The 20369-nt window shown below is 43.6% G+C and overlaps 1 protein-coding gene across 2 annotated transcripts in view; it reads left to right on the plus strand.

Annotated features, from left to right (window-relative positions):
- Positions 1–592: 592 nt before the first annotated feature.
- The window catches only part of SLC36A1 (solute carrier family 36 member 1), a 45688-nt gene continuing 25911 nt past the window's right edge, over positions 593–20369 (plus strand). Inside the window, exons 1-5 of one of the 2 annotated variants that reach the window (XM_041749772.1) lie at positions 593–720; positions 11149–11296; positions 17772–17862; positions 18746–18834; positions 19286–19381. In XM_041749772.1, the coding sequence (XP_041605706.1) occupies positions 11154–11296; positions 17772–17862; positions 18746–18834; positions 19286–19381 (419 nt within the window). In that variant the 5' untranslated portion in view covers positions 593–720; positions 11149–11153. Of the gene's footprint in view, positions 721–11079; positions 11297–17771; positions 17863–18745; positions 18835–19285; positions 19382–20369 lie in introns of both variants that reach the window. The other variant, XM_041749770.1, reaches the window with a different exon arrangement.

Consider the following 20369-nt stretch of genomic DNA (forward strand, 5'->3'; position numbering starts at 1 on the left):
ATGAGAGACCCAGAGAGAAAGAGAGAGAGAGGCAGAGACACAGGGAGAGGGAGAAGCAGGCTCCATGCAGGACTCGATCCGGTGACCCCAGGTTCACACCCTGGGCCAAAGGCAGGTGCTAAACTGCTGAGCCACCCAGGGATCCCCACATTTTTAAATATATTGAAAAGATAATGTTGCCTGCCTTACATCACACTCTCCCATTTCCAGGAGCAACCACAAATGAATTTGTGTAAGTTTCGAAAAAAATCTGACTAGGTGATCTTTTTTTTTTTTAAAGATCATTTTTTAAAATGATACAAGCAGCATGTGCTCCCGGACACGTGTTAAGGAAAACACAGCGCGTGCAGCGGGAGCCCAGGCCCCAGGGGGCGGAGCTCCAGGGACTGGCGGCCGGGCTCCCGGATCGACGCCCCGCCCAGTGGTCCCCGCGCCCCCGGGCCCCCAGCTCGGCCCTGCCTGCAGTGGCGGCAACCGGTCGCCAGGTGGTGCTGCGGCGCCGGGCTCCGGAGCTTCGTGCCGCCCCGGGAGCTGCCCCGCGCGGGGACACGTGACTCGGGTCTCCGGCTGGGGCGCCCGCGTCACGTGACGGGGCCCGGAAGCGGCGGGCCCCGGCAGCCAGAGGGGGATGGCTGGGGCTCCGCGCTGAGGCGAGGACGGGGGCTGCGCCGAAGCGGGAGCCGGAGCCGCCGCGGAGCCCGCGCCGGAGCGCCCCGAGCGGTGAGTGCGCGCGCCGGCGGGCCGGGGCTGGCGGCGGGGCTGCTCCTGCGGGACCCGGCTCGCCTTCCTCTGGGGGCGCCGCGGCGCTGGGGGCTCGGGGCGCCCGGCCTGGGCGCGGGCGCGGGCGCGGGCGCGGGTGCGGGCGCGGTCCCAGTCGGCTCGGCGTCCCGCGGCAGCCGCGGCCCGGTGCCGGCGCCCCTCCTGGTGAGGCGCTGGAGGCACGGCGCCCCGGGAGCTCCCGTGGCCGTTTGACAGGTGGGACACCGGGGCGCCCGCTGGGAGAGGTCGCCGGGACGACGCGCGGGAGCCTGCCGGGGACTTGCCCCGCCGGGGCACCTCGAGGCCGGCGGGCGGTGGGGCTGCCCGGGGGCGCCCTGCCACCCAGCCCGCGCCTGCTCAGCACCCCGCCTCCTGCCGAGACCTGGACGCCCTTTCCCGTCCTCGTCTCTTCTGCGCTCCCATTTTCAGCTCCGCGATCTCCATCCCCCGGTTGGCCTGGCCTGGGTGTGGTTCCCCGTTCCAGTGTGCACGATTTTTTTTTTTTTTTCTGCAGCCTCATCGTTTTGCTTCTAACTGTCCTGCAGTTCTGTGTAAATCACACCGAAATAGGAAATAAGAATTGGAGTCTGCTCCTGGGAGGCTGGGTGGCTCCCGGCTGGGTTTTGTGGAGAGCCCTGGCATTGACTTGAAGAATGCAAAGCCCTGGGCTGGCTGGCTGGCTGGCTGGCCGGCTTGCTTTATTCATTCATTCATTCATTCATTCATTCATTCATTCATTCATTCATTCTGTAGCTGGTCTCGTTTGGGGGAATGCTGTTATTTGGATGCAGTCGTCCGAAGCTTGCTGACATGAGATAGCGGCGTGGCGTAATGGAAAGAACCGAGATTGGGGAATGAGGAGATTTTTTGTTCTGGCTCTGACACTTGGCTTTGCAACCTTAGGTGATTCCCATCCTGGAGTGGGTTCAGGTTTCCCAGCCTGCGGAACCACGGAGTTGAATCGCCAAGGACCTCTTCCACGCTGACCTTGTGTGCAGCTCGCTCTGTTTGTCTTCTAATCTGAGTGGGTTTTCCCCCTGTGTGCCCTGCTGTCGCCTTGCAACAAGGGTTAGTCCAGTCGTCCAGAAGCAGTCTCCCCACTTCACTTACTGCTAGGTTGCTGCGGAATCCTCCTCTGTCTTCCTATCCCTGTGGGAGTCCAAGCTAAACGGGGACGGCTGAAAATGATTTTGACGGCCTCTAATTCCTTGAAGCATGCTCAAGGCCCTCTGTGACTCCAGTCCAGAGCGTAGTCCGCAGGAATTAACTTGTGCATTTAGAGTATGTTTTCGTTAGAGACGGTTTTTTTGTAGTCAAGAAGTAAAGGGGACACAAAAGACTTGGTCTTTTGCTCTGGTCTGAGACCTCGAGGTGGAGGCTGTATGAAGAAGAGGCTGTTATGATGACAGTATTAAGTCTCTCATCCTTTGTTTTCTGAATGTGCCATTTATAGTGTCCTGCTGTTAGATCCTTATTTTCCCTTTAGACCATGTAGTTGTTCATTCAGCCTCATCTCTTTGGCAGCTTGAGGTGCTCAGAGCTATCTTTGTCTCTTTTAAAGGCAGATTCCATTTCTTCTGCAGTATTTCAGAGACTACAACCAGGACCAATGGATGCAAGTGCCCGGAGGGAAGTGGTTTTTGGGTGACCATGAGAACTCTCAAAGAACAAGAGCTCTTTCATGTTGCAGCACAGACCGTGGATGTCCTTGTCACTGGAGATCATGGTCACTGGGCAGTTACTTTTGGGAATGTTATAGATGATTATATTATTTGTTGAGTAGAGCTTTGGACTACATAAGCTTGACTACATAAGTTTGAAATTTTCTTCCAGCTCAAGGAGTTCTGTGGAATTCTAGGACTGGACTTGTTAGCATGTAGACTGTGAAGTACGGTGGGTGGAATAGATGAGATGTCCACTTTTTGTGAATGCTTTATTCTCCCCCTTGTCCCAGACTACCTTCTCTTGTGTCAAGTACTCATTTGTGTGCTTGTTTTTTAATTCCTCCTCGCCTCCCCAGGGAGTGTCTCAATTCTTTAAATGCTTGCTGTCTCTTCCAAGGTCAGATGCTAAAGAGTCATTGCACTGTTAATGATACATTTCTTCTTTACACTCTGACCTGAAAGCAAGATCCTAGAAATGGGCTGAGTAAATGGACTTTGGTTTATACTTTGGCTGGCATCTCTGATGGTCCCTTCTAGATGTGTGTGGCTGACCGACCACTAACACCTGGGCTAGCTTTTCTCTTTGTCCCGTAGAGGAAACTCACACTGAGTCTTTTTACCTCAACCCAGGCCTTGGTGGAGTCCTGAGCCTCCCTCCTTAAGCCAAACCTTACTGGGTCTAGGTACACAAAGCTAGCTCTGTTTTGTAGGTATGGGGTCTCGTGGATGGGACATTGTAAATGTGACAAAATAAAAACCACATGATGTTGCATTTGGTGCTGTCCCTTTTATCCCCTAGACATTTCTCTTGGAAGCCTTGACACCCAGGGCCAGGTCTCAATGACCCTCTCTAGTAGGAAATACTCCTCTGTGCTTCCCTATTCCGTGAAGCTGGGAATCTGTGTGTCCGAGGTACTGCGATGCTTAAGGCACATAGCCACCATTTTCAAGGTAGGGACCTGGTGCAACTCCCCAGAGTGATAGAGAAATGCAGAACTGCAAGTTTGCATTGTCAACTTTCTGACTTCCTGCTCTGAATTTCTCTGTGGTGAACTCATGTACTCTCTGTTATGCACAGTTCCCCCCTGCACATCTAATCCTGCTCCAGTTTTGTTCCACGCAGACTGCAGGGAGGATAATTTATGGTATGATAGAAACATGGACTGAGAATCTGGTATGTTGTATTCTAATCCCATGTCTTAACCAGCTGGGGCCTTGGTTTTCTCACCTTTGAATGAGAGGCTGCGGCTTTATCTTCTGGAAGTCTTGCCTGGTCCTAACATTTAGTGGTTTTTATGATTATGGATAAAAAGTAAGTGTATTTGTCTCATTAGCTCCTGCTATGCAGAGCCTGCTGAGGTCAGCAACTGCTTTGCGGCTGCCCTCTCACCAGATTCTTTTAGGCGGGAGTCAAATTATGGAATGTTTTTCTGTGGTAGTTTAAATGGAGTTTCATCTGATGCCCTTTACAAACAAATCATGTAGGGTACACCTGAGTAGCTCAGTGGTTGAGTGTCTGCGTTCGTTCGGCTCAGGGTGTGATCCTGGAGTCCTGGGATCGAGTGCCTCATTGGGCTCCCTGCATGGAGCCTGCTTCTCCCTTTGCTTGTGTCTCTGCCTCTCTCTCTCTGTGTCTCTCATGAATAAATAAATAAAATCTTAACAGAAAAAAATCATGTGGAAGTTAGAAATGCTCATTTCCCTCCTTGTAGACCACATATAGCTACACAGTCTGTGTCCTTGTTCATGACTTTGGAATTTCAGCAACAGAAAAGAGAAAATGCATTTAGAGAATTCACTATTTCTCTGGGTTCCAAAGTCTAACCCAATATAATTGTTTCAGAATAATGGGTGGCACTTATAGTCTGCAAATATCACCAATCCATGAACTCTAGTAGGAGATGAGGCCTGGGGTGTACCTATCATAAGATCATGTATTTTTTTTTCTAGTGCTTTATATAAATCCACCTGTAATCAAGATCATTTAGGAAGCTGGTTAAAAATAAAGTGCTCAGGTTGAATCAGATTGGGCTGAGAAATCTGTTTGTTTTTTTAAAGCGGTTTTATTGAGATATAATTCACATGGCATGACACACAGTTCAACTATTTAAAGTATACAATTCATTGGCTTTTAGTATATTCACAGACGTGTGCAACTATCACCACAGTCAATTTTAGAACATTTTCATCACCCTAAAAGAAACTGTTCCTTCGGTGTCACTTGCTAATTCCTCTTAACTCCCTACCCCAAACCCTTGGCAATTTCTAATCTGTTTTTTGTTCTACTCTTTCATATGAACAAAATTGTATACTATATGGTGCTCTGGGACTGACTTTTTTTCAATTAGAATAATGTTTTCAGTGTTCACCCCGCATTGTCACATGTATCAGTATTTAATTGCTTTTTATTGCTAAATAATATTGTATCGATATACCACATATCATTTATCTATTCATCAGGTTTATTTCCACATTTTGGCTATTAATAATGTTGTTGTGAACATCTGTGTACAAGTTTTCCTGTGGATATACATTTTCATTTCAGGATATACCTCAGAGTAGAATTGCTGGGTTATTTGGTAACTGTATTTTGAGATACTGCAAGACTGTTGCCCAAAGTGGCTGCACCATTTTACATTCCTACCAACTGTGTTAGAGGGTTCTAATTTCTCCATAGCTTCATCAATATTTATTAATTATCTGTCTTAGATTTTAGCCATCTTGGTGAGTATGAAGTGGTTTTTGATTTGCGTATACCTAATGGCTAATGATATTGAGTATCTTTCCATGTGATTATTGGCCATTTTTACATCTTTGGCAAAATAGCTGTTCAAATGCTTTCCCTATTTCTTTTTTTTTTAATAGTAAATTTATTTTTTATTGGTGTTCAATTTGCCAACATACAGAATAACACCCAGTGCTCATCCCGTCAAGTGCCCCCCTCAGCGCCCGCCAACCAGTCACCCCCACCCCTAGCCCTCCTCCCCTTCCACCACCCCTAGTTCGTTTCCCAGAGTTATGAGTCTTCATGTTCTGTCTCCCTTTCCCTATTTCTTAACTGGGTTTTCTTTTTATTATTGAGTTGTAATAGTTCTTTATATTTTCTGGATATAAGTCTTATCAGATAAACGATTTGAAGAAATGTTCTCTCATTGTGTGGGCTGTGTTTCACTTTCTTGATGGTGTCCTTTGAGGACATTTTTAATTTTTTTTAAAAGATTTTATTTATTTATTCATGAGAGAGAGAGAGAGAGGGAGAGAGAGAGAGAGAGAGAGAGAGAGAGACATAGGCAGAGGGAGAAGCAGGCTCCATGCAAGGAGCCCAGTGTGGGACTCAGTCCTGGGACTCCGGGATCACACCCTGGGCCAAAGGCAGATGCTCAGCCACTGAGCCACCTGGGCGTCCTGACATTTTTAATTTGAATAATGTCTAATTTACCTGTTTTCTCTTTTTTTGCTTGTGCTTTTTCTGTCATATGTAAGAAACCATTACCTAGTATGAGGTCATGAAAATTTATGCTTATGTTTTCTTCTAAGGATTTTATAGTTTAACTCCTGTGTTTAGGTCTTTGATCCATATTGAGTTAATTTTTGCCTATGGTGTGAGGTAGAGTTCAGCTTCACTCTTTGAATGTGAGTATCTGGTAGTCCCGCACAATTTATTGAAAATATGATTCTTTCCTCATTGAATTATCTTGGCACCCTTTTGAAAATTCAGTTGACCATAGATGTGAGGATTTATTTCTGGACTCTCAGTTCTATTTCATTAATCTATATGTCTTTCCTTAAGCCAGTACCATATTATCTTGATTACTGTAGCTTTGTACTAAGTTTTGAAATTGGGAAGTCCTCCAACTTTGTTCTTTTCCAAAATTGTTTTGGCCAATCTGAGCCTCTGAATTTCCACAGGAATTTTACAATCAGCTTGTCAATTTCTACAAAAAAGGCAACTGGGGTTTTGATAGACATTCCACTGAATGTGTAGATCAGTTTGGGGGAATTTTGCCATCTTAAAAACACTGAATCTTCTAATCCATGAACTTTGGAATGTTTTTTCAATTTTTTAGGCCTTTAATTTCTTTCAACAATATTTTGTGTTTTCATGTACATTACACATGCTTGGTTTGTGTAATGTATTCTTTTTGATGCTATTGCAAATGGAACTGTTTTCTCAATTTAATTTTCAGATTATTCAACTTTTTTTTTTTTTTGTATACTGATGTGTCTTACAACTCTGCTGAATTTACTAATTCTCCTAGTTTTTAGGGCATAATATTTTTTATGTGTTTACAAGTTACCCTTAAAAGTATTGTTTAGTTTTTGGTGAGAAAACAAAATAAGACTTTAGTACTGCCTCTCTCTCCCTTCATTCCTTTTTCCTCCCCTGACCTTCTCATATACCCCAAAAGATATATATATCGATGGATATATAAATGGATTCTCCTTCTCTTGTTGGAATTGGCCTTGATAATTGTACTGAATTTGGAATAGAAACAGATCAGTAAACTCTTAGATGGTTATTTTGAGAACATACGTATTTTCAAAAGTAAATATGAAGCTGATAGTAGATTAAAGATGCTGTTTTTATTTTGCTGGAAATTAAAGAAACGTAAAATAAAACAAGTACAAAGAGCCACCTGTCTGTTTAAAAGAACAAAAATTAAAATGATAAAAGCCAACATTGGCACAGTTATGAAGAGACAGTTACCTCCATATATTGCTAATGACACTGTAGGTTAGTTCAACCATTTGTATATCAGGAACCATAAAAATGAGCTTATTCACCAAAGATATGTCTCAAAAATTAAAAACTATTTGTATAAATTCTTTTTAGCTGGGATATAAGAGATTTTTAAAAAAGCATAATCCTCATATCCAGCTATTGGGAGCTAGAGAAGCAGATTATTATATCATTATAATATAACGGCATGTACATGTATATAATATAATTATTATATATATAGTATAATAATTGATATAATGGTCCATCCAAACAATGGACCATTATATTGCAACTAATCATTATTATGTGTACTCTACAGATCAAAAGAAGAGTAGATAGGAAATAAGTGGGAAAAACCTTAAAATAACGAGAATATTGATAACCAAAAAATAACTTACGTAAGAAAAAAATTTGTTAAGGTTATATAAATAGCTGATATTTTAGTGCAATTGTGGTTGAATCCATACTTGAAGAAAAAAATATTTCCCACCAAACATGTAGACATTTCTTCCAAAAGGGTAGTAGTTAACCTTCCAAAAGGGTAGTAGTTAACCCTTTTGGGTCTAAATATTTAACGAAAATTTTGAGTTTGTGTTGATGGGCCACACATAATGTATAAACTCTCTTCTTTGTCTCCAAGAACCTGAAGGACAAGCTTGTCCTGAATTTTCACATATCATATCCCCCATGTTAACAGTTAGCAGGTGCTATTAAAATCTCCCACAGGGGAGGAACCACAATTGCACAAGAGATTTGGAAACCAGGTTTTATCAAAGGGAGCCCAGGGGCAGGGTGGCCTTGGAGGCCAGCACTCAATGGGGGCAGCTAGGGAACAAGAGGAGAGAGACTTGGTCACAGAGCCATAGCAGGAGCTCCAGGAGGGACTGCACCCACTATAGTACTTAGATTCCTACTTCACAGCTCTGAGAAGGACCTCTGCTTGGACTTTCCCAGGGATTGAGAACACGTTCCCTCCCAGAGCAGTCTGTTCCATTGGACAGCTCCTTTTGTTAAAGGTCCTTCCTTATGTCTAGCCAAACACCTGCCTCCCTCTACTTCCCTCCCGCCCCCCCCCCCACACTGATCCTATTTCTGACTCATCTTCGCCATTCCCCAGGACAAGGGGAATATCCATAGGATATTTATTTATTTTAAGATTTTATTTTTTTATGAGAGACACAGAGAGGCAGAAACATAGGCAGAGGAAGAAGGTTCCCTGCGGGGAGCCTGATGTGGGACTCAATCCCAGGACCCCAGAATCCTGACCTGAGCCGAAGGCAGACATCGAACCTGAACCCAGGCACCCCTAGGACAGCTTTTAAAAGCAGTTTGTACACCTGCCAAGTTGCCAGTTTTCTCCAGGTTGAGCCTTCTTAGTGCTTCTAGTCATCCCTTCTCAGGCTGGTGCTGAGCCCTGGCTATACCACTGTTTATTATTCCCTTAACAGTATATTGCCTGGAACAGAATACAGGGCATGGCAAAAACAAATGGTGCTGTCATCTACCTGTGGTTCTCTCATCCTCATGCAACCTAGAATTAGCTTATTTGGCATCTATTATTAAATCATTGACTTCTGTTCAGCTTATCATCAGCTAAAGCCTATAAGTAGTGTTGTTTTTTTTTTCTTTTCAACATGCATGCAGTTGCCAAGCCACATCTGCCACATCCTGCGGTTGTTTCTCAGACATTAGAGCTATAGATTTTAGCTTCTATTTGAGCAGTTTCTTAGTAATATTCTGCTGGAGGGGTAGCTTCAGTTTTCATATACAACATAAAGAAGTCTCTCTACAGTATTTGAAATAAATTGAGCATCTGGGTCAGGTAAGCGATTGAGTGATTTCTTGGTTGTTGAGGAGGGATAGAGGAGTTTGCTGGTCCCTGTATCCTGTCCCTTCTCCCTCAGAAATATGCACGATACACCTGGAAGACTCTATTCCTCAGACACTTTGGTATGTTGGAAAAGACTAGAAATTAGTTGTTGTTTGCATAGATAATTACATTAGTTGATCCTGGAATATTTGAGCTAGAGAGATGTTGAGAGGTCTTTCAGTCATTGTCCCTTACCCCTTTCTGCACCTTTTGGATAAAGAGAATTGTTCCAAGTTACTAAGGAAACTGGTGGTAGAAGCAGTCTCAGAACCCAGGCCTTCTGACATACGTAGACACTGACCTTTTAGCTCTGTGTGGATAGCAGCTTTCAACTGCTCATAGTAAGATAATTTATAGATTTTTCCCCCAGCCCTCTTATGAGTTTAATTACCGCGCAGAGCTAGATGACTGCTTTGAATCCCTCTAGCATGTGAGTAAATGATGTCCTCTTTGATATTTAACAAAGTCCCTATGGTGGTGAATCTGGGCAGGATCCTCTCTGGGACTTTACTAGCTTTCTGGAGGCACTTTCCCTGTGGGATTATGTAGGTCCTCTCTTCATTACAGTCAGTGAGGGAAAATGAGATCCCTTGGATCACATTTAGGGGCAGAGTAGGGCCAGTTTCCAAAGAGTCCTCTGGGACTTGACCTGTGGGAAAAGTCCCACAGAGCGATCCTCTGGCAGCTAGTGGGGGGTTGGGCAGGATGATGTGTTGTGATGAGCGATGTAGATCCTGTCTCTCACCAGGTATCTGAGACAGTGCATCAGACTCACTGCGGGCTTCAGCTGCATGCTGAGGGAGAGCCTGCTTATAGGCAGGCAGGTATGCCAGTCTGACAAGTGCCAGGAGGATTTTTATTTGTAATTTTTAAGGTACATGTACTTTTCTTCCCTCACGTGGTTGCCAGTTCTTGGAGGGCAGGATGTGGACTCTCTTCCATTATAATATTCCTTCATTGCAAGCGGTGGTACCTTCAGTAGAGGTTTCCAGGTCTGGCAGGGCAGCAGGATATATATTTACTGCTTTGCTGCTACCTGTCTGTAGCAGAGCAGGTTCCTTCATCGTTTTGGGGGTTGATTCTTCATCTGTAAAATGATCAGTTTGGAGTGACCTCTGAGGACTCTTTTAGCAATAGTGTCTAGGGTTCTGGGGGCTTACAGAATTCCCAAAATGTATGCTTATTGTGTGGCTGAGAAGTTGTTGTTCTTCTCTTTTCTGTAGTAACATTATTGAAAAAGTCCACCCTAGAGAAAATACCCTGACCATCCTTCCCCAGCACACAACAGAAAAGGTTTCTTCTTTCATTATCTTTATGGAATTGGCAAATCCGTAAAAATAAAAAAGAGGGTTGTAGAGGGGAGGTATTGAAATGAGGGCCAGTGGTGAGTCCTCTCATGCTCCTGCTCTTCCTCTGAGCTGCTTACAATTCTGACTTATTGCAAGATAAGACTCCTGGGGTCAGGGGCTGAGAGTCCCTGGTGACCTCCAGACAGTACAGGATGGAGGCAGAGGTCATGGTGGAGAGAGAGAGAGGAATTCATCTGTGGCTCTGGAACCTGGTGGGGGAACCTGCACAGAATTGGATGATTTGGAGGGGATTTCTTGAGTGCAACAAGGTCTTTTTTTCTAATGGATGCAGAAGAAATATAAGATTCGGTGAGGACTATTCAAGTTCCTATCCTCTGAGACCTTACTTCTGGGGAAGATGGACATAGATACAATATAACTGTTGTTCAAGGTTCAAAGAAATTAGCTCAAAGGAGAGAATGGTTACTCCCAACTTAAGGAGCAGGAAAGGCTTCCCGGACGCACCTGTCTGCATCTTCCCCCAATCGTCCCACGCAGTGCCTCACCTTTGCTCTGTCCAGGTGTGCCGTGACAAATTTAGAAATTTATGAGTGGGGCACTGAGAAGGTTGGGAGACAGAAGCCAAGTGAGCCCAGCCCGCCCATGTGTACTTTGCACTTTTCCCATTTCCCTTGGTATCAGGCACTGTCACTGTACATAATTCATAGTGCAGCTGTCCCTGAGCTGCTGTGACAATGGCTGCTTCTGCCCCAGAGCCCACTACAGGCTTGGAACTAAAGGCCCCAGCCACTGGGGGTCTTAGCACTGACCCTATCCCCCCAGCTACCATGTCTACGCAGAGACTTCGGAATGAGGACTACCATGACTACAGCTCCACAGACGTGAGCCCTGAGGAGAGCCCATCTGAAGGCCTAAACAACTTCTCTTCCCCCGGCTCCTACCAGCGGTTTGGGGAAAGCAACAGCACAACGTAAGTAGCTATTTCTTCTTCTCTCCTGGGTGGGATTCATGTACTTAAGCTCTGTATTAGTAACATAGTCTCCCTTAGAGGTATTTTTGCTCCCCTGTTTTATCAATTCCCCATTTTACAGATGGAAGGAAGACTGAGTGAATAACAGCTCTGAGATTTGAGCTCCTTGCTGTCTGCTCTCCCTCCTGTTTGTTTTATATTCTTTGCTCCTTTCAGCTGTGTTGGTCCCAGGAAGGCTGGTGCTGAACATAAGAGAAACTCCTAGAGATAACATTCTCTTAACTCAGAACCATGGGTCATCTGTGCTAGAACCTCAAATACCTCTAGGCTCAATTGGAAGTTTCATTTGCCGAGTCTCGCTTAGACTTCTGTCCCCATCAGTTAATAGCCAGTTCATTTGGCAGAAGAAGTGGTAAGAGGGAGGAAGGAATAATTTCTCTTGCACTTAAAAAATTCAAGAGGTTAAGGGGCACCTGGGGGCTCAATCTGTAAAGCATCTGGCTCTTGATTTCAGCTTCAGGTCATGATCTCTGGCTGTGAGATCAAGCCTTATGTTGGGCTCCTTACTGGGTGTGCTTAAGATTCTCTCTTTACCTCTCCCTCCCCACTCTCTCTCCCCCCTTCTTCTCAAAAAGTAAAAATAAAATAAAATTCAAGAGGCTGAGTGGAGGGATTCTGCCTTACAACTCCTGGGCAAGGTTAAGTCTTATCTCTGGAAACTGAATCCCAGGACTCATCTGGGTGGTTTGGCCCTCTCCGGGCCTTAGTTTCCCCAAATGTAAGAGAAAATTGAGGAGTCCTCTGTGAAAACTGTGCTCACTCACTTGAATTAGAAGATTCAGAGGAGAGTTTTCTACCCTACTGCGTTTTCTGACTCAGTCCTGAATATCAGCAGACTTCTATATTTTCTCTAGATCCCAGCATTCCATCTTTTTTTTGGCCCTTCTATTTATTCCCTAAGCTTAGCTATTATCCTTTCTATGTTTCCTTGTGGGTTGGGTGTGACTTATTGAGGGATCCTTCCTGTGCTAGATTTACGCTGTCCTGTGTGACTGTCCAAGCTGACTACTGAAGATTCTCTTGGAGGTCATTCCTGGTAAAGCTCCCCCTGGCTGCATCTCTCCTGGGGCAGGGCATAGAACTAGGATAGAACCAGAGGGTATGGTCTGTCCACATTACCACTAGCTGACTTCTCCTCAAGATTCGGTCTCTTTAGCTTATTTCTCATGTGGCATGCTTTTGTAGATTTCTCCATTTGCTTGGCTGAGGGGAAAGATTGCACAGAGAACACCTGGCAGCAGTGAGGACCATTTCTCCCCTGTTTTCCTTAACCTATCTACCCAGTTGACTTCCCCCCAGGCAGAAGGAACTCCAGATGCAGCCAATGGCACGTGATAGCTTTCCTTTCAGAAGTCATACTCATTGTGAAATACTTCTTCCGAGCCTCTCTCTGTATAGTTTCCCTTCCAGTTTTTGCTCCTACTTGTTCTCAGGCATCAGCTTGTCTGTGCAATCCTTGTAATATGGGGTCTAGATTTTCATTTTTAAAGGGACTTTTCTGAAGTTCAAAACCAACCACTAGCAACTTCACACAAGTTTTGTGTATATTAAAAGTAATGTGTTCCTGCTAGCTATTCTGATTATCTCTTTTTTCCACATTGGGTTATAACTAGTAGTCAACCCAAAATGATTTCTCCTTGCTTGTTAGAAATTGAGAAAATTGGGAGATACCTTCATTGGGCTTGTATTGGGATATTTTCCAGGGTGTACTTTGTTGTGAGGGCCCGTCCTGCTCTGATATTGTGATATATGGGACCAGGAAAGCCCATCTGTAAATGATGTCAATTACCACAAGTGACCTAGAGAAAATACTTCGTTGGACCTGGAGAATTGGTTTAGTACTTTACTGGAGCCTGGATCCACATAAGCATTTATGTATAGAAAATATGCAGATGTGATTAAGGTGTAAACTGATTCAGGTGACTTTGTTAGCTCACATGAATCTCTAATATATCAGAGTGTTAGAGACAAGTTTTTGAGCTGTATTCCTTGTCTGCTGTGCCTTGCCCTACCCTGTTATCTAGTTTACCAAGGACCAAAGAACGCTGAACAAAGTATAAGGAACAAAATGCAAGGAATAAAGTACATACATGCATGTAACTGGCTCTTCTAATGGTTAAGGGTCAGTAAAAATCCCTAGTTGGGTGTGCAAATTGAAACCCTAGACATTTCCATAATGCTGTTTTAGTGAAGTTATTTCCTAACATTTGATATTGTCAAGCTATTGACTGCTTTGACAACAGCTTGTTTTATTCTGTTGAGCAAGTTTGTCTTCTTGTTGCCCTGTTGAGTCACATTGTACCAGCTGTTGATTGAGCTTTGGTACTTTTTCCCAGGCTGTCAGGCTAAGAAACCAGTTCACTGAAAGTGGCTTTCTCTAGGTTATCTAGGGCAGCCGTTTGCAAAATGTGATTTTCAGACCCTTAGGGGTTCCTGGGACCATTTCAGGAAGTCTGTGAAATTAAAACTATTTTCATAACAATACTAAGATGTTATTTGTCTTTTCATGGTGTTGACGTTTACACTGATGGTTCAGCAGCATGGTGGGTAAAATTGCTGGTACATTAGCATAAATAAAGGCAGTGCCACCAACGTATGCTAATCATCGTATTTTTTGCTGCCGCACATGTACAAAGAATAAGTCAGTTTCACTTAAGTAGGTCCTTGATGAAGCAAATTATTCATTTTATTACTTAACCTTTCAGTACAGGTTTTAAAATAACCTGCATGACAAAATGGGACGTACACATGAAATAGTTCTACTGCATACCTAAGTATATGATGCTTGTCTTAAGGACAAGACCTTGAGTGATTATTGAAATTGTGAGCCCAAATGCTTTTATTTTTCATAGAATACTCTTTTTGCTAGGAAGAACTAACAAATTGTCGGTAATTCAGACCTGAGTATTTGGCAGTACCAAGTACTTAATTTCTTGAAAATGAGAGGAATGAGACCATCACCTCAAGAAAAACAATTGATAGTATTTGTTGCCCATAGTAAAATTTGAGCTTTCAAGCAAAACTAGAAAAAAACTAGTATCCAACACTGTGAGCTTGACAGCTTCCCTCTACTTAAAGACTTCTGATAAAGTTAGTGATATTAATAAATATGATTTTTTTCAGACATTGTATAATGAAATGTGCCAGCATTTCAAAGATCTGCATAACTCAGGGAATAAGTATCTTCCAAATGGCCAGTGTGATATTAGAAAAGTGTGCATGAGTAAAAGATCCATTTGAAGAGCAAGATTACTGGTAGATTTTAATGTTATAGGATATTGAAAAGTTCAGATTCCACATTACAACTTCTAAGAAACAACCACATGTCAAATTCGGTATAGTATCGAAGGAAAATTACCACAATTATCTAGAGAGACTATTTAAACACATTCCAACTGCATGTCTGTATGAGGACAGATTTCCTTTATGTACTTCAACCAGAACAACATATCACAACAGATTGAATGCAAAGTAGATAATCCATCTATCAAGACATTAAAGAGGTTTGCATAAAAAGTAAATTAATGCCAGTTTTTATTTTGGAATATAGAATTACTTTTCATTAAAAATCCATTATTTTAAAAAATAATAACAATTTAAGGAGCACCTGGATGGCTCAGTTGGCTTGGGTTGTGATCCTAGGGTCCTGGGATCAAGCCCGCTATCTGGCTCCCTGCTCAGCGGGGTGCCTATTTCTCCCTCTCCTTCTGATTACCCCCCACCCCCATTTGTGCTTTCTTGAGTGTTCTTTCTCGCTCGCTCTCTCAAAGAAATGGATAAAACCTTCAAAAAATAACAATTTTTTTAAAGATTTATTTATTTATTTATGATAGACAGAGAGAGAGAGAGAGAGAGAGAGAGAGGCAGAGACATAGGAGGAGGGAGAAGCAGGCTCCATGCCAGGAGCCCGATGTGGGACTCGATCCCAGGACTCCAGGATCGTGCCCTGGGCCAAAGGCAGGCGCCAAACTGCTGAGCCACCCAGGGATCCCCAAAAATAACAATTTTCAAAATCTGTTATTTTACATGTAATTTTATTGTTTTAATTAATAAAATGTTTTTAATTTCTCAATTTGAATTTGTAATATATATCACCAGACATAATCCATATAAACAAAAACTATTTAGTATCCTCAATAATTTTTAAGTGTATAAAGGGCTCTCAAGACCAGAAAGTGTAAGAACTACTGATTGAGAACATAAACAGAGCTACAGAGATTTGCAGGATTCCCTTCCTATACCCCTCCTAAGACTCTGCAGTCCATGGAGTTGAGTCTTTGATACTCTATGGTTCTGGGTGATCCAAGCTTAGAGCCATTGATTAGAAAGAATAATGTTGGCCAGTTGCCTAGAATCCTGAAGTCACGTTGGAAAGTATGCTGTCCTATCCAGTCCCCTCCCTCTACAGCTGAGACAAAGGTCCAGACAAGGGAAGGGAATTGTCCTATGGAGTTACTAGTAAAGCAAGGGCTAAAAGGGACCTGATCTACAAAACCCAGCCCAGAGGCATTTTGGGGAAGCCTTTGGTGGGCAGGTGGGTTTGCTACAATGCTTACCTTTGCCTTGAGTGGATTAAACATTTGCTAAGATAGACATTTGATTGGCCTGTCATCCTGCCTGTAATCTCTTGGTCACTGGCCATTGATAATGAAGGAGTCACCTCTGTATCCTTGTGGTCCTTAGGCCGTTTCCTCCTTAGGGTAGTGCAGGAGAGCACTCAGCCTCTTCTCATCTAGATTCAAAGATATTTTCTGGATCTTTACTGAAAAGCTTCGGGACAGGGACTACTGGGTGGTTCAGCAGTTGAGCATCTGCCTTCGGCAGCTCAGGGCATGATCCTGGAGTGTGGGGATCAAGTCCCATGTCGGGCTCCCTGTGAGGAGCCTGCTTTCCCTCTGAACTATGTATCTGCTTCTCTCTATCTGTCTGTCTCTCATGAATAAATAAATCTTAAAAAAAAAAAAAAAGGAAAGGAAAGAAAAGCTTCAGGACAGCAGAAGGGTCAAGAGGTTTTCTTCCTGGAGGTAGAAGGAGAAAGGTCACCAGAGGTTAAATTTCATTACAGAGAGTATAGATAGGTCCCAGTTATTGTGGTCCTTACAAGTTAACACATAGTATTTGCTTTCAGTTTCTACTGAATTGCAGATTCGGAGAAATACATGGAAGCATCATTTAGGAGGGATTTAGGGTATTTATGCAGGAGAATTTCCAGACAGTGCCAGGGGCCAAATCTTGAGTGAGTCTGTGGCTGGAGGCAGAATGATGCTATATTTGACCTGTTTTGTATCCTGGAGGTAAGAGGATAGAAAATGCGGCAGATGAGGGCACTTCTCTGTGGTCTGTCCTTTGAGGGGTTCTCATTGTCTACAGGATGCTCACCTTCATCCCCACCCACATGGCCACCAAACTGACATACTCCTCTCTGTTGGCGCCCCGGGTCTCTCTCTCTGGGCTTGTGTACACAGGCCTTTCTTCCCCCTGGGCATACCTGCAAGCTCTGCCTGTCCTGGTGGGTTTGGCTCAGGTCTCCCCTCTGCAAACCCCCACTTTGCTTTCCCCTGCCTGAGCACTCTTCCCAGGCACTTAATAAGGCATCTTTCTACCTGGGTGGCATTAATGTATCTGCTTTATTTTCATTGAGTCATTAATTTCTAGAAACCAAAGTCCATATCTGATTCATAATTATTTCTACCACTGTATTAACACAGTGTTTTACACATAACATAGTATTTGCTGAGTGAAAAAATGAATGAGGATGCACAAGAGGCTTTATAATTACAGCTTGAAGTGGATAGTCTGTATAACAGGTGAGGGGAAAATCTATCCTCAAAGCAACAGGATAAATTAGGTGACAGACATTTGAAGAGGGCTTCTCTAATCCTAGGACTCTGGCATTTGACCTTTTTTTAACCCAAAGTATCCTGGTGACTGACCAATTGTGAGACCATATTCCTTTTACTCTGTTTACTTTGCATAAAATTTTCTGTTAGAGTTCTGGGCTTTTTTATTTCGCTCATCTTTCTCTCCTATCAGTGTCTGTCCTTCCTGCTTGTCATCCTCTGTTGCAGTTTTGGATCTGGGTCTTTACAGTGGACAGCTCTGGTGAAACCCAGGCCAGAGCTACTAGGAGAGGACAGAGTGCCACAGGGAGTGGAGCTTATAGCACAGAGGCCAGGAGAGGACTCAAGGGTCAGTCTGCCTGGATTTGAATCCTGGCTGAACTCTTTCCTAGGTGTGTGACCTTGAGCAAGTATCTTCCTCCTCCATGAAATAAAGTTAATACATATCTCCTGGGGGCTGTTGTGGAAGTTGAGTGAGGTAACATATGAAAGCACCTAGCACAGTGCTACGTGATTAATAAATGTTAGCTGCCATTATTGTTAACATGCTCTTGTCTACTTTCTTCCCACTTCAGATGGTTCCAGACTTTGATTCACCTGTTAAAAGGCAACCTTGGCACAGGACTCCTGGGGCTGCCTCTGGCAGTCAAAAATGCAGGCATCTTGGTAAGGGTCTGCATTGGTGAAGAGAAGTATCATGACAAATTTTAGGAGATGGTGTGTGTGTGTGTGTGTGTGTGTGTGTGTGTGTGTGAATTTACTTCATTTACAACATTTAAAAATGGAAAGCTTTTTAATTCAGCCGAGAAAGTAAAATTCAGGTGTTCATGCACTTAAACATATTTATTGAGGGCCTTCTGTGTGCTGGATGTTGTTCTAGGCTCTGAATATTAACAGTGAATAAAAAAGAGAAAGATTCTTGCCTTCGTGGAGCTTACTCTATGGTGAGGAGGATATATTTAAAATGTTTCAAGGAGTTTCTATCAATATTAACTAATGAATTCGTAACAGAAGCCTGTTCGTTTTCTACATAGTCCTTCCATGCCTCACCCATAGGAGGCCAACTCTGAGAATTTTACTTTCTCTTTTATGATTCATCCCCTATAGACTATAATCTAAAGCCATTTGGTTTCTCTTTGAGTTGGAGATAGCTCATAGATATGGATTGCTCTTACCTGAGGGCTATTTATCCTGAACTGGTATTACCCTGATGAGAACTTTCCCCTTCCCTCCACCTCTTGACCTCTCTCTTCTTCCCAGACCACAGGAGCCTTCTGTTCTGCTGATTTATAACTGTCTTGGAATAGCCTTGTGTCATTCTTCTTCATGAGGTTAACTCTTTTGAAGGCATGCTAAGGTTCAGATGGTGCCTTCTCACCGAACTAATCTCTACTGGGATCACATTTTTCTCTGTAATGCTGTGCCAGAAGTTCTGTCCCTGGAAGGTGCCTTAGTAGAGTTTTGATCATTTGCAAATCCAATCTCTGTTGGGCTCACTCCTAATTCAATCTACTTCTCTCTCTCTCTTGTCTGCAACACCTGTCTCCAGATGGGTCCCCTCAGCCTGCTGGTTATAGGCATCGTAGCTGTGCACTGCATGAGTATCCTGGTGAGATGTGCTCACCACTTCTGCCGCAGGTGAGAGCCCTCTGAGCTGCCAAATTGTCCCTTTGGGTTCTGTTACCAGCAGTGAAAGAGAAGACTTAAGCAGACCACTCTAAATTCTTTGTGCTAACTGAAGGTGACTGCTAATTATTGCAGTACTCCGTTTCCCTGGTTAGTTTTGTTCTTTTTTAGTTTGTTGCCATCTGTCGTATTTCCTTATGTGCAGTGGCCAAAGACCACATTCTACTTTTGTGTGCTTTGTAGTATTTACCCCCACTGAAATGATTCTACTAAATGGTTGTTGCTTATAAGAAAGTAACTGGCCTGTCGACTTAACATTTCTGATCCTTGAAAGCATTAGATACAGGACTCAGTGGTTTCACCAGGGTGACAAGTAGAGAATAGGTATCGGTGAACTACGTTTGTTCTGTCACTTTTTGTTGAATTCATGCACTCTTCCCTTCCTCTTTCTCTCCCATCTTAGACTGAACAAGCCCTTTGTGGACTATGGGGACACAGTGATGTATGGACTGGAATCCAGCCCCAGCTCCTGGCTCCGGAACCACGCACACTGGGGAAGGTAACCAGTTTCTTTCTTTCTTTCTTTTCCTTTTTTTTTTTTTTTGTAACCAGTTTCTTCTGTTGTTGCTGCTGTGAACTCCCAGAGTGGAGGCCTTCAGACAGAGTGGGGAAATGTGGCATATAGTGTGAGCAGTGGAAAGAGCACTGAGTCTGTGGATTTGGCTTCTACCTCAGCTCTGCCAGCAGTCATTTTGGCTGTGTGACCCCTTTCTTTCTGGTCCTTGGTTTCCTCATGCTTTGGCAGTCCATGACCAGTGATTATTTTTTATTTCACTCATTTATTTAGTAAAGATATTTAAGCACTTTCTTATACATGGTACAGAACAATTGTAGGTATTGGGAAGGGGGATGCCCCTGGGGTAAATTATGTGGTCCTGACCCTCTAGGGACTTATAGTCTCTGTAAGGAAAAGGGTGTGTGGGAAGCTCGAGATCAAGAGGACAAGAGATCAGGAATAGTCTATCCCAGTAGAGAGCATCGAAGTGCATCTTAGGAGCTCAGACAGGGAGGAGATTTAAGGACTGTTGCCTGTGCCAGATGAGAAGTCCACATGATAGGTGCTTTAAGGGCAGGGCACTGGGCAGGAGAAGGAAGGCCTCAAGGAAGGGGTGAGCTGAGCTAGAACAAATGGTTTAATGGGGAAAGAAAGAGGTGAGGGTGTTTGGAAATTTGTCCTTATGGTAACTTTTCAAATACCTACAGGGAAATACTCTAATTTTTGTTTCCTGTTTGAGGACATGATATGTTTAAAGATAAAGAATTGATATCAGAGACCGAATCCTTTTCTATTCTTTTTTTTTTATTTTTTAAAGATTTATTTATTTGAGAGAGAGTGAACTGGTGCACATGGGGTGGGGGTGGGGCAGAGGGAGAAAGAGAGAGAGAGAAAGGATCCCAGGCAGGCTCCCCACTGATCACAGAGCCCGACCAGGGGCTCTGTCTATCTCATGACCCTGAGATCATGGCCCAAGCTGAAATCAAGAGTT

Source organism: Vulpes lagopus, chromosome 3 (assembly GCF_018345385.1).
Source record: "Vulpes lagopus strain Blue_001 chromosome 3, ASM1834538v1, whole genome shotgun sequence".
Lineage (NCBI taxonomy): Eukaryota > Metazoa > Chordata > Mammalia > Carnivora > Canidae > Vulpes > Vulpes lagopus.